The sequence below is a fragment of the Thalassophryne amazonica genome, chromosome 8 (assembly GCF_902500255.1).
Source record: "Thalassophryne amazonica chromosome 8, fThaAma1.1, whole genome shotgun sequence".
Classification (NCBI taxonomy): domain Eukaryota; kingdom Metazoa; phylum Chordata; class Actinopteri; order Batrachoidiformes; family Batrachoididae; genus Thalassophryne; species Thalassophryne amazonica.
Window position 1 is genome coordinate 64,524,944 of NC_047110.1, and position 17,286 is coordinate 64,542,229.

The 17,286-nt window shown below is 41.8% G+C and overlaps 1 protein-coding gene across 1 annotated transcript; it reads left to right on the top strand.

The window, feature by feature from the left end:
- Nucleotides 1–2,419: 2,419 nt before the first annotated feature.
- Nucleotides 2,420–15,345, top strand: si:dkey-24l11.2 (uncharacterized protein LOC100034462 homolog). Its single transcript, XM_034176513.1, has 11 exons — nt 2,420–3,013; nt 7,350–7,409; nt 7,481–7,533; nt 7,623–7,767; nt 7,886–8,271; nt 8,362–8,590; nt 13,576–13,690; nt 13,777–13,894; nt 13,980–14,091; nt 14,817–14,929; nt 15,011–15,345. The coding sequence occupies exons 1-11, from the start codon at nt 2,453–2,455 to the stop codon at nt 15,078–15,080; spliced, it is 1,962 nt and encodes a 653-aa protein (XP_034032404.1). The 5' UTR covers nt 2,420–2,452; the 3' UTR covers nt 15,081–15,345.
- Nucleotides 15,346–17,286: the final 1,941 nt, after the last annotated feature.

Here is a 17,286-nt window from a genome sequence, read left to right on the forward strand (position 1 = left end):
GCTCCGTCTCAGTCCCCCGGCTCTACTCTTACCTCCAGTGTCGCTCCGTCTCATGCCCCCGGCTCTGCTCTTACCTCCAGTGTCGCTCCATCTCAGGCCCCCGGCTCTGCTCTTACCTCCAGTGTTGCTCCATCCTAATGTTAACATGGCTCTATCTGACAGAAATATTCACTTTGTGACTTGAGAGAGTGAGAGATTTGTGGAGGTTATGTAGTTGTATATTGAAATACTATACTGGACAAAATGTGTTAATTGTCTTAACAAAATGCATTTTTAAAAAGTGTACACTGTAATTTATCAATCTGTATACTAGACATGGGATGATATTGATTTTTTTTTTTTTTTTTTTTTCTGTCATAATCTTGACCATGGTAATTGAGATTAACAGTAATATCACAATAATTAATAAACATTGTGTACAAGTTTAAAAGGCCTTAAAATGCTGGAATCACAACAGTACATTTTATGGTAGGCTAAAACTAATACTTTTATTGCACAGTTTTCCTATGGGCCAATATCAACTGAGTTTATGCTAAATATAATCTGTGCAATAAAGTTCAAAGGGCATTGGGGTGCAAATAATTGGTAAATGGACTGCATTTATCTTGCGCATTTCCATCAGCAGCAGAAGCTCCAAAGCGCTTCACAGTTATGCTTCACACTCACACATAGATGTCCGAGTACTGCCATGCAAGGCACTCACTACACACCGGGAGCAACTAGGGGATTAAGGACCTTGCCCAAGAGCCCTTAGTGGTTTTCCGGTCTGGTTGGGTTTTGAAACAAGGATTCTCTGGTCTGGAGCCCAATGCTTAGACCATTCACGAATATTATTGTGATGAACAATTATCGCAATAATAAAAAAGTAGCCTCCAGGTTATGAATACTTATCTTTTTATAGTGAGTACATTTTACACGACTATGTTCGGATGAACAGTTATTTACATTACATTTATTTGCCCGTCAAAATAAGATAACTTTGTCAAGAGTCATATTCAGTGAATGAAAGAGAGACGTGATAGGTAGCTCATCTTGACACACGTAACTGTCTATTTACGCTACGGGGAGCTCAACTTGACGGGGGAACCACCGGCTCTGATCCAGATTACAGATTTTGTGCCCATTTAAACTTCATATTGAAAACCCCATTAAATGTGTATGCCCCAGTCACACTCTTATTTGAAAGTGAGGTGCAGACTGGCACTTCTAACAGAAGCCAACAAGACAACAAGAAGCTAACACAGAAGCCACTTCTAACAGGACTTTGACTTTGAAAATTTTTTTCCAAGGTAAAAATTTGTGGAATTGGAAATTAGTGTTGGCGGAGGTTTGCGCTCTATGAGCGCAGTTCTCTAGGTTAATGTCAAATCAACAGATTTTAGAACATTTTCCCAACCGACCATCTTGGATTTAGTTTCTGAGGCATGGAGAACTAACCAGTGGCTAGTCAAACATTGCCTTATTCGTTAAATTCTGTTAGTACATAGCGTCTCTTTCATTGTTCAGTATAGGTCATGTGATCATTGGATATGTATTTGCTATCGTATTGATACGAAGATTCTTTAACTATGTTAACCATAACCATTAATCCTAACGATAACCCCTAACCATAACAAGACTGTGCTACGTATTAATAAAATCTGGATTATTAATACAGCTATGTATGAATACCCATTTCCAGACAACTATTAAATACCTGTTACCTCTAAAATTGTTGACCTACATGACCTACATTGCTTGCTGAAAATTGGTTTAAAACATTATCATGCTTTGGAGCACACTCAAAGACTTTAGATCTTTTAAATTGTGTGTGATATCGTCATCGTATTTTCTGGCAAAACGGTGGATATCTAAAAGAAAAAAAAAATTCTGATTTTTGATGTATCAAAAATAAAGTGCATGTTACAACATAGTCTACCCGAAAACAATCATGCAGCTGGAGAAGGCATGTTTTTACTGTGAGTGGTCAATATATAGTGAACCATCACATATTAAAGCATCTAACATGATTTTCAGTGGTTTTTAGAAGTTAAACACATGTAATAAAGTCTAATAATTTAAATAAATTCACAACCCATGTGAATTTCAAGCATGTAACATGAGTTGTTCAAAAGTAATGACTTATGGAACATTGCAATTATTTTTTAGCAACCCTCAGATTCTTGATCCCCTTTTTATGGCCTCCATGTGTCACAAATTAAATTACGTACAAGCTAAGAATTTTACACACAGGTTTTTTGGTACAGTGTCATTGCATACATGAAGTAAATCCAAGATGGTCTGTCAGGAGGCTTTTGTTGATTTATCATAAGATTAAATATTGTACAAGCCCATGTCAGGTGATTAAATTTGATACATTACTTAAATTTAAAAACAACCCCCCCCCCCCCCAAGAAAAACAAACAAAAACAACTACTGAGTGGTGTTGTGTTCACTCTTTCAGGTGTTACTGATGGAGGACGATGAAGATGTAAAACCTGGGGAAACAGAGCTAGTCTTGCAGACACAGCAGCTGTGTCGCTTCTTCTCCCAAGGACGGTATTGCACTTTTGGGAAGAAGTGCAAGTTTCTACATGTAAGCGATGATGTTCCAGTTGCAGCCAGGAGACCCATTCGGTCTAAAATCATACACTCCAGTTCAGAGGGATCTGGAGGCTTCAGCACCACCCCAGCCTGTGTCCGCCGTCCGTGCCGCTACTTTCTGTCAGGTTTCTGTACCATGGAGGACAAATGTCGTTTCTGGCATCCACCACAGTTGCCTTCAGTGAATGAGCCTCCGCTTCCTGGCATTCACACAAATCCTACAGAGAGAAAGCCTTTGGTGCCTCGTCCCAACATCCTTCAGGAGGTCAAGTTGTGTGACCTCACAGATGATGTCACCAAGCAGCTCCGAGACACAGAGATCAGGCAGATGAAGAAACGTTTTCCCAAAGATCAGCTGATTGTGCAGGAAGGAGGTGAAGGTCAAGTAACTTACTACAGAGCTAAAGTGGACGCGTCAGATCCAGACTGGGTAAACATTTCCATCTACCACATTTGAGCTTGCAAGGAAAATCAACTGTATGTTGAATCTGTAAATCAATACTTCAAATAGAAGAAGTGATAGATTAGTTCTTCAACTGAAAAGTGACACATTTAATTCGTTACCTTTTCAAATTAGAGCATTTACCCCTTGATTTGTATAATATTAATATAGATTGAATGGCTTTCAAATGTTAATTTGACATAAAACCAACATTCAACTTGTTAGGGATATTTTTACCTGCATCACCATAGGAACAGCAGGTCTCAGAAGTGTGTTTGTGTATCTGTGTAGTCAATGTTTATGCAGTATCTTGACAAAAACTTTGTGAAACCTTGTACAGAAGGTTACCTCACTAGGACCACAGATATGTTTGGCATTGAATGCACCCCCTCACAGGGGGTCGTTTTGACCGTTGGGGTTTTACATAATTATTGTATGGCCTTGCCTTACAATATAAAGCGCCTTGGGGCAACTGTTTGTTGTGATTTGGCGCTATATAAAAAAATTGATTGATTGATTGATTGATTTTGAGTCTAATTCTGTTCACCAGGGAGCCATGTCTCTGAAAGCTAATGTATGCAGTTGTGGCACAAATCTCATGTAGGCTATACCTTACTAAGGTGTTGCACAAGTTCAAGGTTGGACTCTAAGTTAGGGACAGGATTGCACTTGTTCATTCTTTATTTCTATACAACAACATTAATGAATAGATTAATTAATCATGATAATAAATATTATTTGCAGTTCTAATTTCTGTAATACTTTGTGAACTGGAAGAATGGATTTTATATGAGATACACTATAATGATGCTATTCACAGAAAATTACTGGACCTGCTTACAAGGTCAAATTATATAAAGAGCATTTGGTTCAGCAGAAACTGGGTAAAGCAGTGATTAACACATAGCCAAAACCCAGTATTCCACTTCTCAGGTATTGTAATTCCAAGCCAGTGACAGGCATTATTGGGGAAAAATTAATCTAAAAAATCTAATCTGTCTTATCTATCTATTTATCTAGCTATCTTAGCTAATCTACCTACCTACCCACCGCGGATAAAAATAAGTATTGAATATGTCACCATATCCCCAGTTAATATAATGTAAAGGTGTTATTGATATGAAATTTTCACCAGATGTCTGTATCAACCCAAGTAATCCACACATACAAGGAAATCAAACCATAGATGTCCATAGATTATGTGTAATAATGTGAAGTCACACAGGGGGAAAAAAAAATTGAACACCCGAAGAATGGGAGGTGCAAGAAGACAGGGAAATCAAGACACCAGCTGAAGTCTAACCTTAATTAGAAAGCAGTCCTGCCCCTTGCCAGTGCAAATTAATATCAGCTAGTTCAGTCCCAACTGATGGCCTATAAAAATGTGTCTCTTTACCAAGGTGTCGCACAAGAAACATCTCATGACAGGTAAAAGCAAAGAGCTCTCTCAAGATCTTTGCAACATTATTGTTGTAAAACATACTGATGACATTGGATACAGAAGGATGTCTAAACTTCTGAAAGTTCCAGTGAGCACTGTTGGGGCAATAATCTAAAAGTGACATCATGGTGAAATGACGCTCCACAACTAGGTACTCGACCAGGTACTCCTCACAAACTTTCTGATAGAGGACTGAAACAGATGATCAGAAAAGTTGTTCAAGAGCCAAGGACTGTTTAAGAAAGACCTGGAATTAGCAGGTACAACTGTTTCAAAGAAAACAGTAAGTGATGCACTCAGCCATCATGGCCTGTATGCAAGACTCCATTGCTGAAGAAAAAGCTTGTTGAAGCTAGTTTAATGCTCGCTGCACAACATTTAGACAAGCCTGTGAAATACTGGGAGAATATAGTCTAGTCAGATGAGACAAAAATTGAACTCTGTGGCTGCCATAATACAACCCCAATTCCAATGAAGTTGGGACATGGGGTAAAATGTAAATAAAAACAGAATACAATGATTTGCAAATTCTCTTAAACCTATATTCAATTGAATACACCACAAAGGCAAGATATTTTAATGTTCAAACTGATAAACTTTATTGTTTTTGTGCAAATATTTGCACATTTTGAAATGGATGCCTGCAACACGTTTCAAAAAAGATGGGACAGTGGTATGTTTACTACTGTGTTACATCACCTTTCCTTCTAACAACAATCAGTAAGCATTTGGGAACTGAGGACACTAATTGTTGAAGCTTTGTAGGTGGAATTCTTTCCCATTCTTGCTTGATGTATGACTTCAGTTGTTCAACAGTCCGGGGTCTCTGTTGTCATATTTTGCACTTCATAATGCGCCACACATTTTCAATGGGCGACAGGTCTGAACTGTAGGCAGGCCAGTCTATTACCTGCACTCCTTTACTACGAAGCCACACTGTTGTAACACGTGCAGAATGTGGCTTGGCATTGTCTTGCTGAAATAAGCAGGGACATCCCTGAAAAAGACGTTGCTTGGATGGCAGCATGTGTTGCTCCAAAACCTGGATGTACCTTTCAGCATTGATGGTGCTATCACAGATGTATAAGTTGCCCATGCCATGGGCACTAACACACCTCCATACCATCACAGACGCTGGCTTTTGAACTTTGTGCTGGTAACAATCTGGATGATCTTTTTCCTCTTTTATCCAGAGGACACGGCGTCCATGATTTCCAAAAACAATATGAAATGTGGACTCATCAGCCCACAGCACACTTTTCCACTTTGCGTCTGTCCATTTCAAATGAACTTGGGCCCAGAGAAGGCGGTGGCGTTTCTGGATGTTGTTGATGTATGGCTTTCGCTTTGCATGGTAGAGTTTTAACTTGCACTTGTAGATGTAGCAATGAACTGTGTTAACTGACAATGGTTTTCTGAAGTGTTCCTGAGCCCTTTACACAAGATCCTTTACACAATGATGTCGGTTTTTAATGCAGTGCTGCCTGAGGGATCAAAGGTCACGGGCATTCAATGTTGGTTTTCAGCCTTGCCGCTTGCATGTAGAAAGTTCTCCAGATTCTCTGAATTGTCTCATTATATTATAGACTGTAGATGATGGAATCCCTAAATTCCTTGCAATTGAACGTTTCACACAGTTGTTCACAAAGTGGTGATCCTCGCCCCATCTTTGCTTGTGAATGGCTGACCCTTTGGGGATGCTACTTCTATACCCAATCATGACACTCACCTGTTTCCAATTAACCTGTTCACCTGTGGAATGTTCCAAACAGGTGTTTTTTGAGCATTCATCAAGTTTTCCAGTCTTTTGTTGCTCCTGTCCCAGCTTTTTTGAAACGTGTTGCAGGCATCCATTTCAAAATGAGCAGATATTTGCACAAAAACAAAAAAGTCTATCAATTTAAACATTAAATATCTTGTCTTTGTGGTATATTCAACTGAATATAGGTTGAAGAGGATTTGCAAATCATTGTATTCTGTTTTTATTTACATTTCACACAATGTCCCAACTTCATTGGAATTGGGGTTGTACACACCATAAATGGCACTGCACATCACCTCAAAAACACACCAACAGTGACGTTTGGAGGTGGAAACATCATGGGGTGGAACTGTTTTCAACATCTGGTATGGGCAAACTTCATATAATTGAAACAAGGATGAATGGAAAAATGTTCCAAGACATTTTTTATTAAAAATTTACCAGGATTATGAAACTGAAATGAGGGTAGACATTTCAGCAAGACATCCCAAACACAGAGCCAAGGAAACTCTCAATTGGTTTCAGTGAATGAAAATAAAGCTACTAGAATGGCCCAGCCAATCACCTGACTTGAATCCAATAGAAAATCTATGGAAAGAACTAAATTTCAGAATTCATAGAAGAGGGCAACAGAACCTTCAAGATTTGAAGACTGTTTGTGTGGAAGAAGCAATGCATCAGACTAGTTTCTCCATACAGGAGGCCTCTTGAAGCTGTCATTACCCATAAAGGCTTTTGTACGCAGTATTAAATAATTTTAAGTAAGTGTGTTCAATATTTTTTCCTGTGTCATTCCATTTTATTACACATAACTTAATTTCTGTACTCCTGACAACATTTGTTTTGGTTTCTTTGCATCTATGGATTACTTTTTTGTAATTGTTACAGACATCTTGTGAAAATTTCACGTTAATAGCACCTTTAGAAATATAGTTACTGAGGAAAAATGGTCATGTGTTCAGTACTTATTTTACCCACTGTATATATGAATCTGGAAATCTAAACACTTTTTGGGGCACCACAAGGTTGCGACTTTTCTTATACTTGTGCTGCTATGGGTGATGAAAAAGCCTTTTGCATTACTATCCTGAGAAATGCTGACTTATCATTCTCACCCACAGCCTTTTGATCTGAAAGAAATCAACATCATGGTGAGCTTCCCAGACAGATACCCCCAAGAGGTAATGACCAGTATTCCCATGCAGTGGTTCTGTAAGCCACTGTAAATTTTACATCACATTTTTTTTCTTAGGTTTTCACAATAGATATACCATTAGACCAGGATCTGCCACCAGTAATGGCAAGGTAAAGGACAATTTGTGGTCTTTGGACATGTAAAATGTTGGATGATTGACACAGGCAGCAGTAATTTGTGCACACATCTAACTGTGTAGACATGTGCAACAAGCATCACAGGAATGGCTTCAGGCTAAACATGCAACCAATGAACTTATGGGAAAGGTGGAGCTGCTTTTCCGACCTTTTCTTCGCTGGCTTGATCGTAGTTTGGAGAGACTCTTCACTGAGGGGGCCAGGCAGGTGAGACTATCCTGTGTTAACAGGCCATGAACATTTCATTTACCCCAATAAAATGCCAGTTAATCAGTTCATTTAAAGTTCATTGAGATCATCTCTGATATCATCTTGTTTTTTACAGCTGAAAAAAGACATTGATGCTGAAAAAGCTGGATTGCAGTTTATATCATACCAGGAGCTGCAGGCAGCAGTGTGTGAAAAAACAGAAAGCAACCAGTCATCAGATGCTGCAGATCATGAGACCAGCAATGAAGTGATAAGGGAAAAAGAGGAAAGTCTGAGAACAGTTGAGGAAAAAAAGCCTCAGCAACTGCCAGCTCTAAGTAATGATGAATGTCAGGAGCAGCAGGAGGAGAAACAAGAGGAGGTTGCAAGTCATCTCGTGGAGAACATTAAGATTAGTGATCCTCGAAGAGGCACAGAGGTAAAGCTTTTGGGTCTGAGGCTTGGGGAGAATGTAGCCACTGTGGCGGCCCATCAGATTACTGTTTGCCTTCAGTGTAACAGGTAAGAAACAGAAAATATCATTTGTATCACAAATTGGCACAAGTGTTATTCTAATGAGACTTATAAACTTGGTTCTGTGTGTGTATGCAGATGTAAAGTCACAGCAGATCTGACGCTAACTGGAAAGATGCCATGCACGGCTCAGTGTGAAAAGTGCAGCGCTAGCATCAATGCTGCATTCAGGCCATGCATGCTGCACCATTATAGTGACGTTCTCGGGTACCTAGACCTTCAGAATACCACACCCGCTGACCTCGTGCTCCAGGACTGTCAACTGATAGTGGGCTGCCTCAACTGCTCCCAGGATGGCCCTGTCCAGGTGAGCAAACATATCCCAGGCAGAGCCATTGAGTAAGACCGAATCAGTTGCAAAGCTCAGCCTTACCTGGGGCATCTTCCACATATCAGCACAAGTGATGGTCTTGTTTGTCATGGCCTCCCAAGTGGATTAGTTTCCTTGATGGTGCTGACATATCCTCCTGTGCTGTGCTCGAATGCTTCCTGATAGGAAGTATTTGACGATTTTGTGCAGGTCATCAATGAGTTGGGTTGTGACAGCTTTGGCCATATGTTTGTCTGACAAGTCAGCCATGTAAAGTCTGCCCAGGGTTCTCACTGGTTCCTCCACCAAGAGGGGATTTTCTAACCATCCACTGAGAAGGCGGCGTTATTGTACCTTGCTCCCTTCCGAATCAAATGGCTGCGAGACCTGGCAGGTTTAATTCACATCCAGATCCATGCTACTAGTTCCTCCAGTCTTTTAAGAAGTCTGGTCATGCAGGCTGCTGTCTGGAAGATGATGATGACATCATCCATATAGCACTGGATGGCTGGGAGTCATTGCCTTGACTGGCCTTTGAACCCTCTCCCCACCTTTCACGATTATGTTGAATGCAATCGTGAAGAGGATGGGAGAGATAGAACATCCCATTGCTATCCCCTTCTCGAACTGGTGCAAGCCAATTGAGATCTCCTGAGTTGTGTAGATAACGTAGAAGTTGTGGAATAGTTTGCCACTAAGTTCTGGATGCATGGTGGTGCATGGAAGAAGTTGATGGCAAAGGTGATGAGTTGGTGGGGAACAGAGCTGTAGGCATTTGCATGGGCTATCCAAACTACATGCAGATCTCCTTTTCAGCATTTGGCTGTTTGGATTTGCTGTCAGATCATTGCTGAGTGCTCCAGACAGTGTGGAAACACTGGGACGTCTGCCTTCTCAGACTCAGACTCACTTTTATTGTCACTCGACCCTTACAGGCAGAACGAAATGCAGTTTCTCTAGGTCTTGGTGTAGTTAACTGGGACAATTTTAATTTTTACCTAACCTATTGTATAAACGTTTGCAATATAAACTTTTGCAATGTGCAATATGCGCACCCCTGTGGCCATAGAATATATATACAAGGCACAGGGTGGGCAGTAGCGTTAGAGTATTAAGAAGGTGACAGTGTGCATGTAGTGCAATGTTCACAGTTTGATGGTGGATGTTGAACTGTTCAACAGTCTGACAGCATTCGGGTAGAAGCTGTTTTTCAGTCTGGATGTTTTTGCCCGGATGCTGCACAGCCTCCTTCCAGAGGAAAGGGGTGTGAACAGACTGTGCGCAGGGTGAGTGGAGTCTCAGAGGATGCAGGTGGCTTTGTCTCTACATCTGGAGATGTAGATGTTCTCAATGGGTGGTAAGCTGCATCCGATGGTCCTCTGTGCAGACTTCACCACCCGCTGCAGCGCTTTCTTCTCTGCCACCGTGCAGCTACCATACCACACAAGGAGGCAGCAGGACAAGACACTCTCCACTGCACAGCTGTAGAAGGCCCTGAGGACCTCTGTGTTCAGTCCGGCCCTTCCCAATTTCCTCAAAAATAGAGACCTTGGTGGGCTTTCTTAATGACAGCTGTGGTGTTGGTGTGCCAGGTGAGAGTGTTGGAGAGGTTGGACTCCAAGATTCCTGATGGAGGAGACAATCTCCACCACTGCTCCGTTGATGTAGGTGGTGGAGGGGATGGTGGGGGCTGACAACTGGTGTCAATGTACTTGTTTGGCAGAAGATAGTTGGTCATGTGCCTGGCCAAAACGGAGAAGAGCTTTCCCTCAGTTCCCTCTGAACTGGCTGAAGTTTGGGGAGTCTGCCTTCATCCTTTGGGATGAAGGCAGGGACTACTTTACTCCATGATGTTTGGATAGACTTGGTTTTTCAAGCAGGTACCATAAGCTTCCACAAAAGCTATAGAAGACCAGGCAGTTTTTATACACCTTGTAGGACACTCCATTTTATCCAGGTCCCACATGCAGCTTTTGCTCGCTCTCCCCTTTTTGACTTCTAACAACTTGATGGGACTGATGTCAAAATGTGTGGAAAGCTCAGGTGGTGGAGGTACATGAACCTATTGAACTCAGGGGATTCCCCTTTATGTTATCACTCAGTTGGTCTGTGATGAAATGCTCCAGCTCCTGCTCAGTTGCCTGTTGTATCCTGGTATTTTTCTCCTCTGACACGCTACATGCATATTTGAAAGGACCCTGTAAGTAACATGTCCTTGCTCTCTCCTTGTGTCCTCTGCTTTTCTTGATCCTTTCACCTCTCGGGTTGTCTGCAAGCCTTTCTTTGAGCTTTTCCACAGGTCCTTCAAGCCTTTTTTTTTTCTTTTTCCTTGATGTCAGCTCTTCTCCGTGCCTTTCTCAAGAGGGATAGTTCTTTGACCAACTGGAGGATTTCCCACTCTCTACTCATACTCTGGGAACAGTCCTTTTATTAGGCATCTCTGCGTTCCTCATAGATGAGATGACCCACGATGTTCACTTTGGAAGTTGCGTTGCCTCTTAGCATATTCTGATGAGTGATACTTAGGCTTCCGTCAAAGCTTCTCCATATTTCTTTCTCTTTGTCCTTTCTGTGTAGTTCATTACTATGTTGTCTGCCCTGGTTGGTCCATCTTTTATACCACCTCTTGGTGGACCATTGGGCTGTTTTCTCTTTGTTCTGCTTGTAAATGGTAAATGGACTGCATTTATATAACGCTTTCCCATCTGTATCAGAAGTTCAAAGGGCTTTACAATGATGTCTCACATTCACCCATTCACACAAACGCACTCACACTCCGATGTCAGGGTGCTGCCATGCAAGGTGCTCACTACACACCGGGAGCAACTTGGGATTAAGGACCTTGCCCAAGGGCCCTTAGGGATTTTCCAGCCTGGCTGGGTTTTGAACTGAGGATCCTCTGGTCTGAAGCCCAGTGCTTAACCACTAGACCTCCTTTGTAGATAGCTTGGGTGTCCATATAGCTGTTACAGGGACCTGTACAGTGGGTAATTAGCCCCTACAACCCTTGTGCAATCTTTCCTGCTGTCAGCTAGTCTTTCCTGGATGTCAACCCAGTCACAGTAGTCTCTCTAAAACCAGAATAACCAACTGTAAACACAGGTTGTTCCATCAGCAGAGCATTTCTGCCTGTCGCAGCTCCGACTACCATTGTGTAGGCTGCAGGGTCATCAGATGGGAGCGACCCCTCTCTGACATTTCATTCCTTTAAGCTCTTGGACATAGCTTTTCATCAAATTTGTGAACAAGATTCAAGCCTTTTTTGTGCTTAAATGGTAAACGGACTGCATTTATATAGCGCTTTTCATCTGCATCAGACGTGCAAAGTGCATTACACATCAATGCCTCACATTCACCCCGATGTCAGGCTACTGCCATGCAAGGTGCCCACTACACACCGGGAGCAGCTAGGAGATTAAAGGACCTTGCCCAAGGGCCCTTCGTGATTTTCCGGTCAGGCTGGGATTTGAACTGAGGATCTTCTGGTCTCATGCCCAACGCTTAACCACTAGACCATCACCCCCCTGTTTAGAAGAATTCTTTTATATATAATTTAATGCATGAAAAATGGGATAGAAAATAAAAGTGTTGCATTTGTATTATTGAGTGTATATCACAAATGATCTGCAGTCCTCTGCTGCGCACACATTTTTGCTAACATTTGGGATCAATTGGGAGGCTCCACGATCTGCCATTGCTGTCAAAAAGAACATGGTTCATTGGTGCGAACTGAGATGATGTGACTCTCTTAAGCCCAGGTTACACATAGACGGTTTTGTCGGCGGTAGTACGTAGACTGAAGTTCGCGGTAGTTCTGGCTGTTTTCGTGGTGGAATGGGGGGAGCATTTTGCTGGCGTTTTGAGCCCCGTACTAGCCGCAAATACGCGGATAAAATGCCGTTAAATCCGCTGAATAAAGCTGCGTTTTGACGCCGCAGCATCCGGCACACGTCAGGCAACGGGGGTTAATACCCAGTTCTATCCTTTACAATCGCAGGTTGACGCGTGTGAGAACGGCGGTGTTCTGCTGCCGCCGATAATGCCCTGTGTACCGCTGGATTTATCCAGGCAAATCCTGTGTTACTCCAGGAACTTTTGCATATAGGCACCATCCCCAGAGTATAATAGGCTGAAGCAGCTGTCACTGCAGGGGGAGGGAGCTCATCTCTCAGCCTTTTCTTCTCTTTCCTTTTTCCCCTCCTCAACGTGTTGCTCCGTCTCCACCACAGGGCTACCCTCTGCTTCTGAACCAGACCTCTTGGTAAGTCCTTGCCGCTGCCAATTTTCTTTTAGGAGGCATACTGGAGCTTCTCTGCAAAAATATCTGGAGCTGGCCGCGAGTGAGAGGCCTGTTTTTATACTGACCGCCGCCTATTGGCCGTTTGGAATGCCATTAACCGGGAAGTGGCGTTTAGAACGGCGTACTGTCTGCGAGCGCCGCCGTTTTGTCTGCCTCTGTCGCCAGTTAAAACACCCTTGAGAACGCTGATATGGGCTCTTGCGCCGTTTTACACGCCGTTGGTTAGGGATACAACGCTGGCCGCCAATTACGGCGGTGTAAACTGCGGCACTACAGGGAGGGGCAGGATGAAACGGCGATTAAAAAGTATCAAATGCCGTTGTTCGTGTTGTCTCCGTCGTCACGTGAATTCTCCGGGAGCGCTCCCGGAATTATTCGACATGTTGAATAATTTTTTTGACGATTCCCTGTAAAGCCGGAACTAAGCCACGCCCCCTAGTGCCGGCGTTAACAACGGCGTGTGATCCTTAAGACGGCCAAAAACTCTTCCGGGACGCTTCCGGGAGCTCTTACCGTCTATGTGTAAACAGGGCTTTAGTCAGTGGCTCTGGTTCCAGGTACTCATTTTAAAATATTAACTAGTGGTGTAAAGTTTCACCCAAAATTAGTGAATAAAGGTTTTGATGCCTTTTGAGCCAAGGCTCACCTGCAAAAAAAAATATTTTTTTGTCTTTTTCCAAAGAATCTTTCCTATGGACAAACAAAGGAATTTAATTGTGATCATTGCCACAGCAAACTCAGTATCCTGGTTGACAGCACAAGATTCCAGTATATTCAGCCACGCACTGTCAAAACAGGTAGGAGCCCTTATATTACTTGTGATAGGAGTTAATAGGTAAACTTCTCTAAAATACCATTTCATATATTTTCAATTTTCTTTCAGGTCCCAGTGCTTTTAGTCTTAATTATAAGACTATTAGAGATCTTGGTGTGCAAAAAGGCAAACCCCTACCAGAAAAAGGAACATGCAAACATTATAAACAGAGTCATCGCTGGCTGAGGTACCACTCACACTGTCCAAACTCGTATGTGTTTTTTGCGAAACGCCTGTGTAAGTAGGTGAAAGCTTTGTGCCTCTGTCCTCAGGTTTCCCTGCTGCGGCCGGGCTTACCCCTGTGATATGTGCCATGATGAGGACCAGGACCATCCCATGGAACTCGCCACCAGGATGATCTGTGGTTACTGTGCAAAAGAACAGGTGAAAAAAATAATAATAATAACCATATGTTTCAAGCAGTGAAATGCACTGTAATTCAGCCTTGCTGTAGTTCATCACGGAGCAAAACCATGATGGCTACAAAAAGGAAACAAAAGGGTTGAAATAGAACATTTTGTGTCCACCATTTTACCTGATTATAGAAAAATTTCAGTTCTTAGTGCACAAATAGAGTTCTTAAAAAATCGAACAGGATATTGGATTTGTGAAAAAACAAAACTAACTTGCATATATCATCTTTAAATTGAGATTTGATTTGAAGTCATAGGATAATAGGCTGCTAAGCCATATCAAGGTCAAATATGTCTTATTCCTGTATCGTAAATTGACAAACAAAAAGATAAATATTTGCAGTAGTTTCAGGTGTGATATTTTATTTTGGAATCAGATGCAATAAGCAATTGTAAATATTGCAAAAATATTAGTAACATAAAGAATGTAGTAATCGTAAGTTCAGGAAACAAGTGTGGTGGATGCCAGAAATCTTTTCCTGAAGGAAAAACCAACTTCCCAGCAGTTGGCCAGATCAAGAACACCCTTCAGGAATGTGCAGTTAAAAAGAAAAAAAAAAAAAATCAACAATCAAGAGATTTCATGATTATACAGTAGTTTGACCAGAATATGTAAATCGTGGAATGTGGAGAACTGGAAGGCCTGCTGTGGGACTGTGAACATTTTCTCAGAATCCGTGCAATGTTTTGTGGCAGCCATACGGTAACGGGAAACCTTGTGTGAGCTGTGGAAGTATGATGACAAGAGGCACTCACACCAGCCACTGGGAGGGAGGACTCGGCTGCAGAAACAAAGTCAAAATGAACAGGTACTCCCATCCCCCCCGGTCGAGTTACATTAAAAATACTTTATTCATTACAATGTTGTTGTCGTTTTGTGTTCTCTTCAGAAATGATCGACAAAAATATAAGAACTCCAACAAGACTGTTTCACGGAAGGCCACCAGTGAAAAGAAGTAGTTGCTGTCAAGTGCTACTGGGGAAAAAATTATGATACATATGGTAATCTATCAGTGTATTTCAATGATGTGATTTCAGTTTTCCTCATAAATCATGTTATGATTGTTTAGCTTTGTGTGCAGTGCGAACATTCTGATCTTTGAGGGATATTATGAACAATATTCTGGGTACTGAGGGACAGTATGAGTCTGTGTACTCGGCTACTGTCTTCTTATCGGGTCATTTTGGAAAAGTCTCCTTATTGCATATTATTTACAGTGGAAAATTATGATAAACTGGGCTTTTTAAAAAAGTGAAATACCATAACCCAGAGTTGAACTTTCCAGACCTGGGTACTTTCTGAAAAATGATATCATCCACAGCTGTTTTTATTGGTGTAAGACTTGCTATATTTAGAACAGACCAGTCTTTGGGGTTGAGAAATGGCCCTTTTCACAGTACTTAAGATGACCGTAAACTGATGTTCTTTGAGTACTCTGTGAATTTTGCTTCCTTTGCCGGCAAATAAAAACTGTTAATTTGTGACTTTGTTTTTTCTCTGACTGTTCTGGACGCCTTTAATGAGATATTTTTGAACAATTGAGCACAGTTAAAGCACTTAGACTCTCGTTTGGTGATCAGGGACTCTGTCCAATGTCTCCACAACAAAATATGGGTCAGGTTTAATGTTAACCATCCTCAAAGTTACACAGTTGTTTGTGAATGTTTAAATTAGCTCGTTATGGGGGAAAGAAAGAAGAACAAAGAAGCTGCAAATGGCTTGTTTTCAACTTTATACCCTTATTCCACAGAGCGCCCTTCCTTCCCGTTTCATACTGAACAGCAAATTGAGGCACGTTTGGAAGCATTGCACTAACGTCTTGATCCATCTTTTGTCAATCTTGAACAAACATGGTAAACACAGTACTTAGGGTTGTCATCAGAACCAGTTTTGAAATCGGGGTGAAATTTTCAAGGTGTTCAAAAATTTTGTCTCGATTTGTTATATTTTCTGGTTTACTGCAGTCCAGCATTAGGGGTCTTCAATTGGTTCAAAATGCTGCTGCCAGACGTTTGACAGGAAGCAGAAAGTTTGACCACATTACACCCATTTTGGTGACTCTTCACTGGCTTCCTGTCCCTGTAAGATCAGATTTTAAGGTTCTGTTACTAACCTATAAAATTGTTCACGGACTAGCACCTCCCTACTTAGCTGACCTAATTAAACCCTATGTACCGGCCCTGGCATTGCATTCTCAGGGTGCAGGACTACTTTGTGTCCCTAGGGTGATTTACAACTCTGCGGGTCACAGAGCTTTCTCTTATCATGCCCCTGTTCTGTGGAATGATCTCCCTGCATCAATAAAACAGTCAGATTCTGTAGAGAATTTCAAGTCCAGACTTAAGACACACTTATTTTCCCTTTTGTATGGCTAGCATACTAGCATATTATGGTACAATGCTTTCTACCCTTTTAAATTCATTTTATTAGGACATGGAGCGGCTGTGGCCACAACTTTGTCTAAAGTCTGGGTCTTTTAGTGAAGTTTAGGGTTAGAGGCCGGCGATCACCTTAGTATTTCTTCTGTTTTTCTTGTTGCTTAATGCTGACAAATTATGCTGCATTTGTTGTTGTTGTTTTTTTTTGATACCTGATTGTTTTTTCTCTGTTTGAGGTGCGGCTCCATCCAGAAATGGGGGTGGTGTCTACTTCTGCAAGCCTCCCGTCCTGTGCACAGGCATGGACGCCTAAAATTTCCTGTATATTTGTTTTGTCAAATGTGTCGCTAGCATGGCCCAAGCAGGTCACCCCTTTGAGTCTTGTCTGCTTGAGGTTTCGTCCTCAACTCATCAGAGGGAGTTTTTCCTTACCGCTGTTGCCTGTGTGCTTGCTCTAGGGGTTGGTAAGGTTAGACTTTACTTGTGTGAAGCACCTTGAGGAAGCTTTGTTGTGATGTGGCGCTATATAAATTGAAACTGAATTGAAATTGCCAAATCTGTGGCATTACGTGGTCACTTCCGGGTGTTCATAGCCTCAGCAGCTGCAATCATGTTCAGACATTTTTAAACGGGGTAGTCCTAGTGAGTACAGCTTGAAACTTGTTCTGTCAGAGTAGAAATTTGAAGCAAAACCAGTGTTTGTTGGGGCTCTGGCTGAGAACGCAACCAGGAGAGGCTTTACTTTCATTTTGAAGTGGATTACCAGGTATGTGCTTTATAAACCAAC

Excerpts from the sequence above, each read along its gene's own strand:
- si:dkey-24l11.2 (XM_034176513.1), top strand. The coding sequence starts at position 2,453 with ATGGAGGACGATGAAGATGTAAAACCTGGGGAAACAGAGCTAGTCTTG. Across the intron at positions 13,691-13,776 it reads GCCACGCACTGTCAAAACAG|GTCCCAGTGCTTTTAGTCTT; the intron begins GTAGGAGCCCTT and ends ATTTTCTTTCAG. Across the intron at positions 14,092-14,816 it reads GTTACTGTGCAAAAGAACAG|CCATACGGTAACGGGAAACC; the intron begins GTGAAAAAAATA and ends GTTTTGTGGCAG.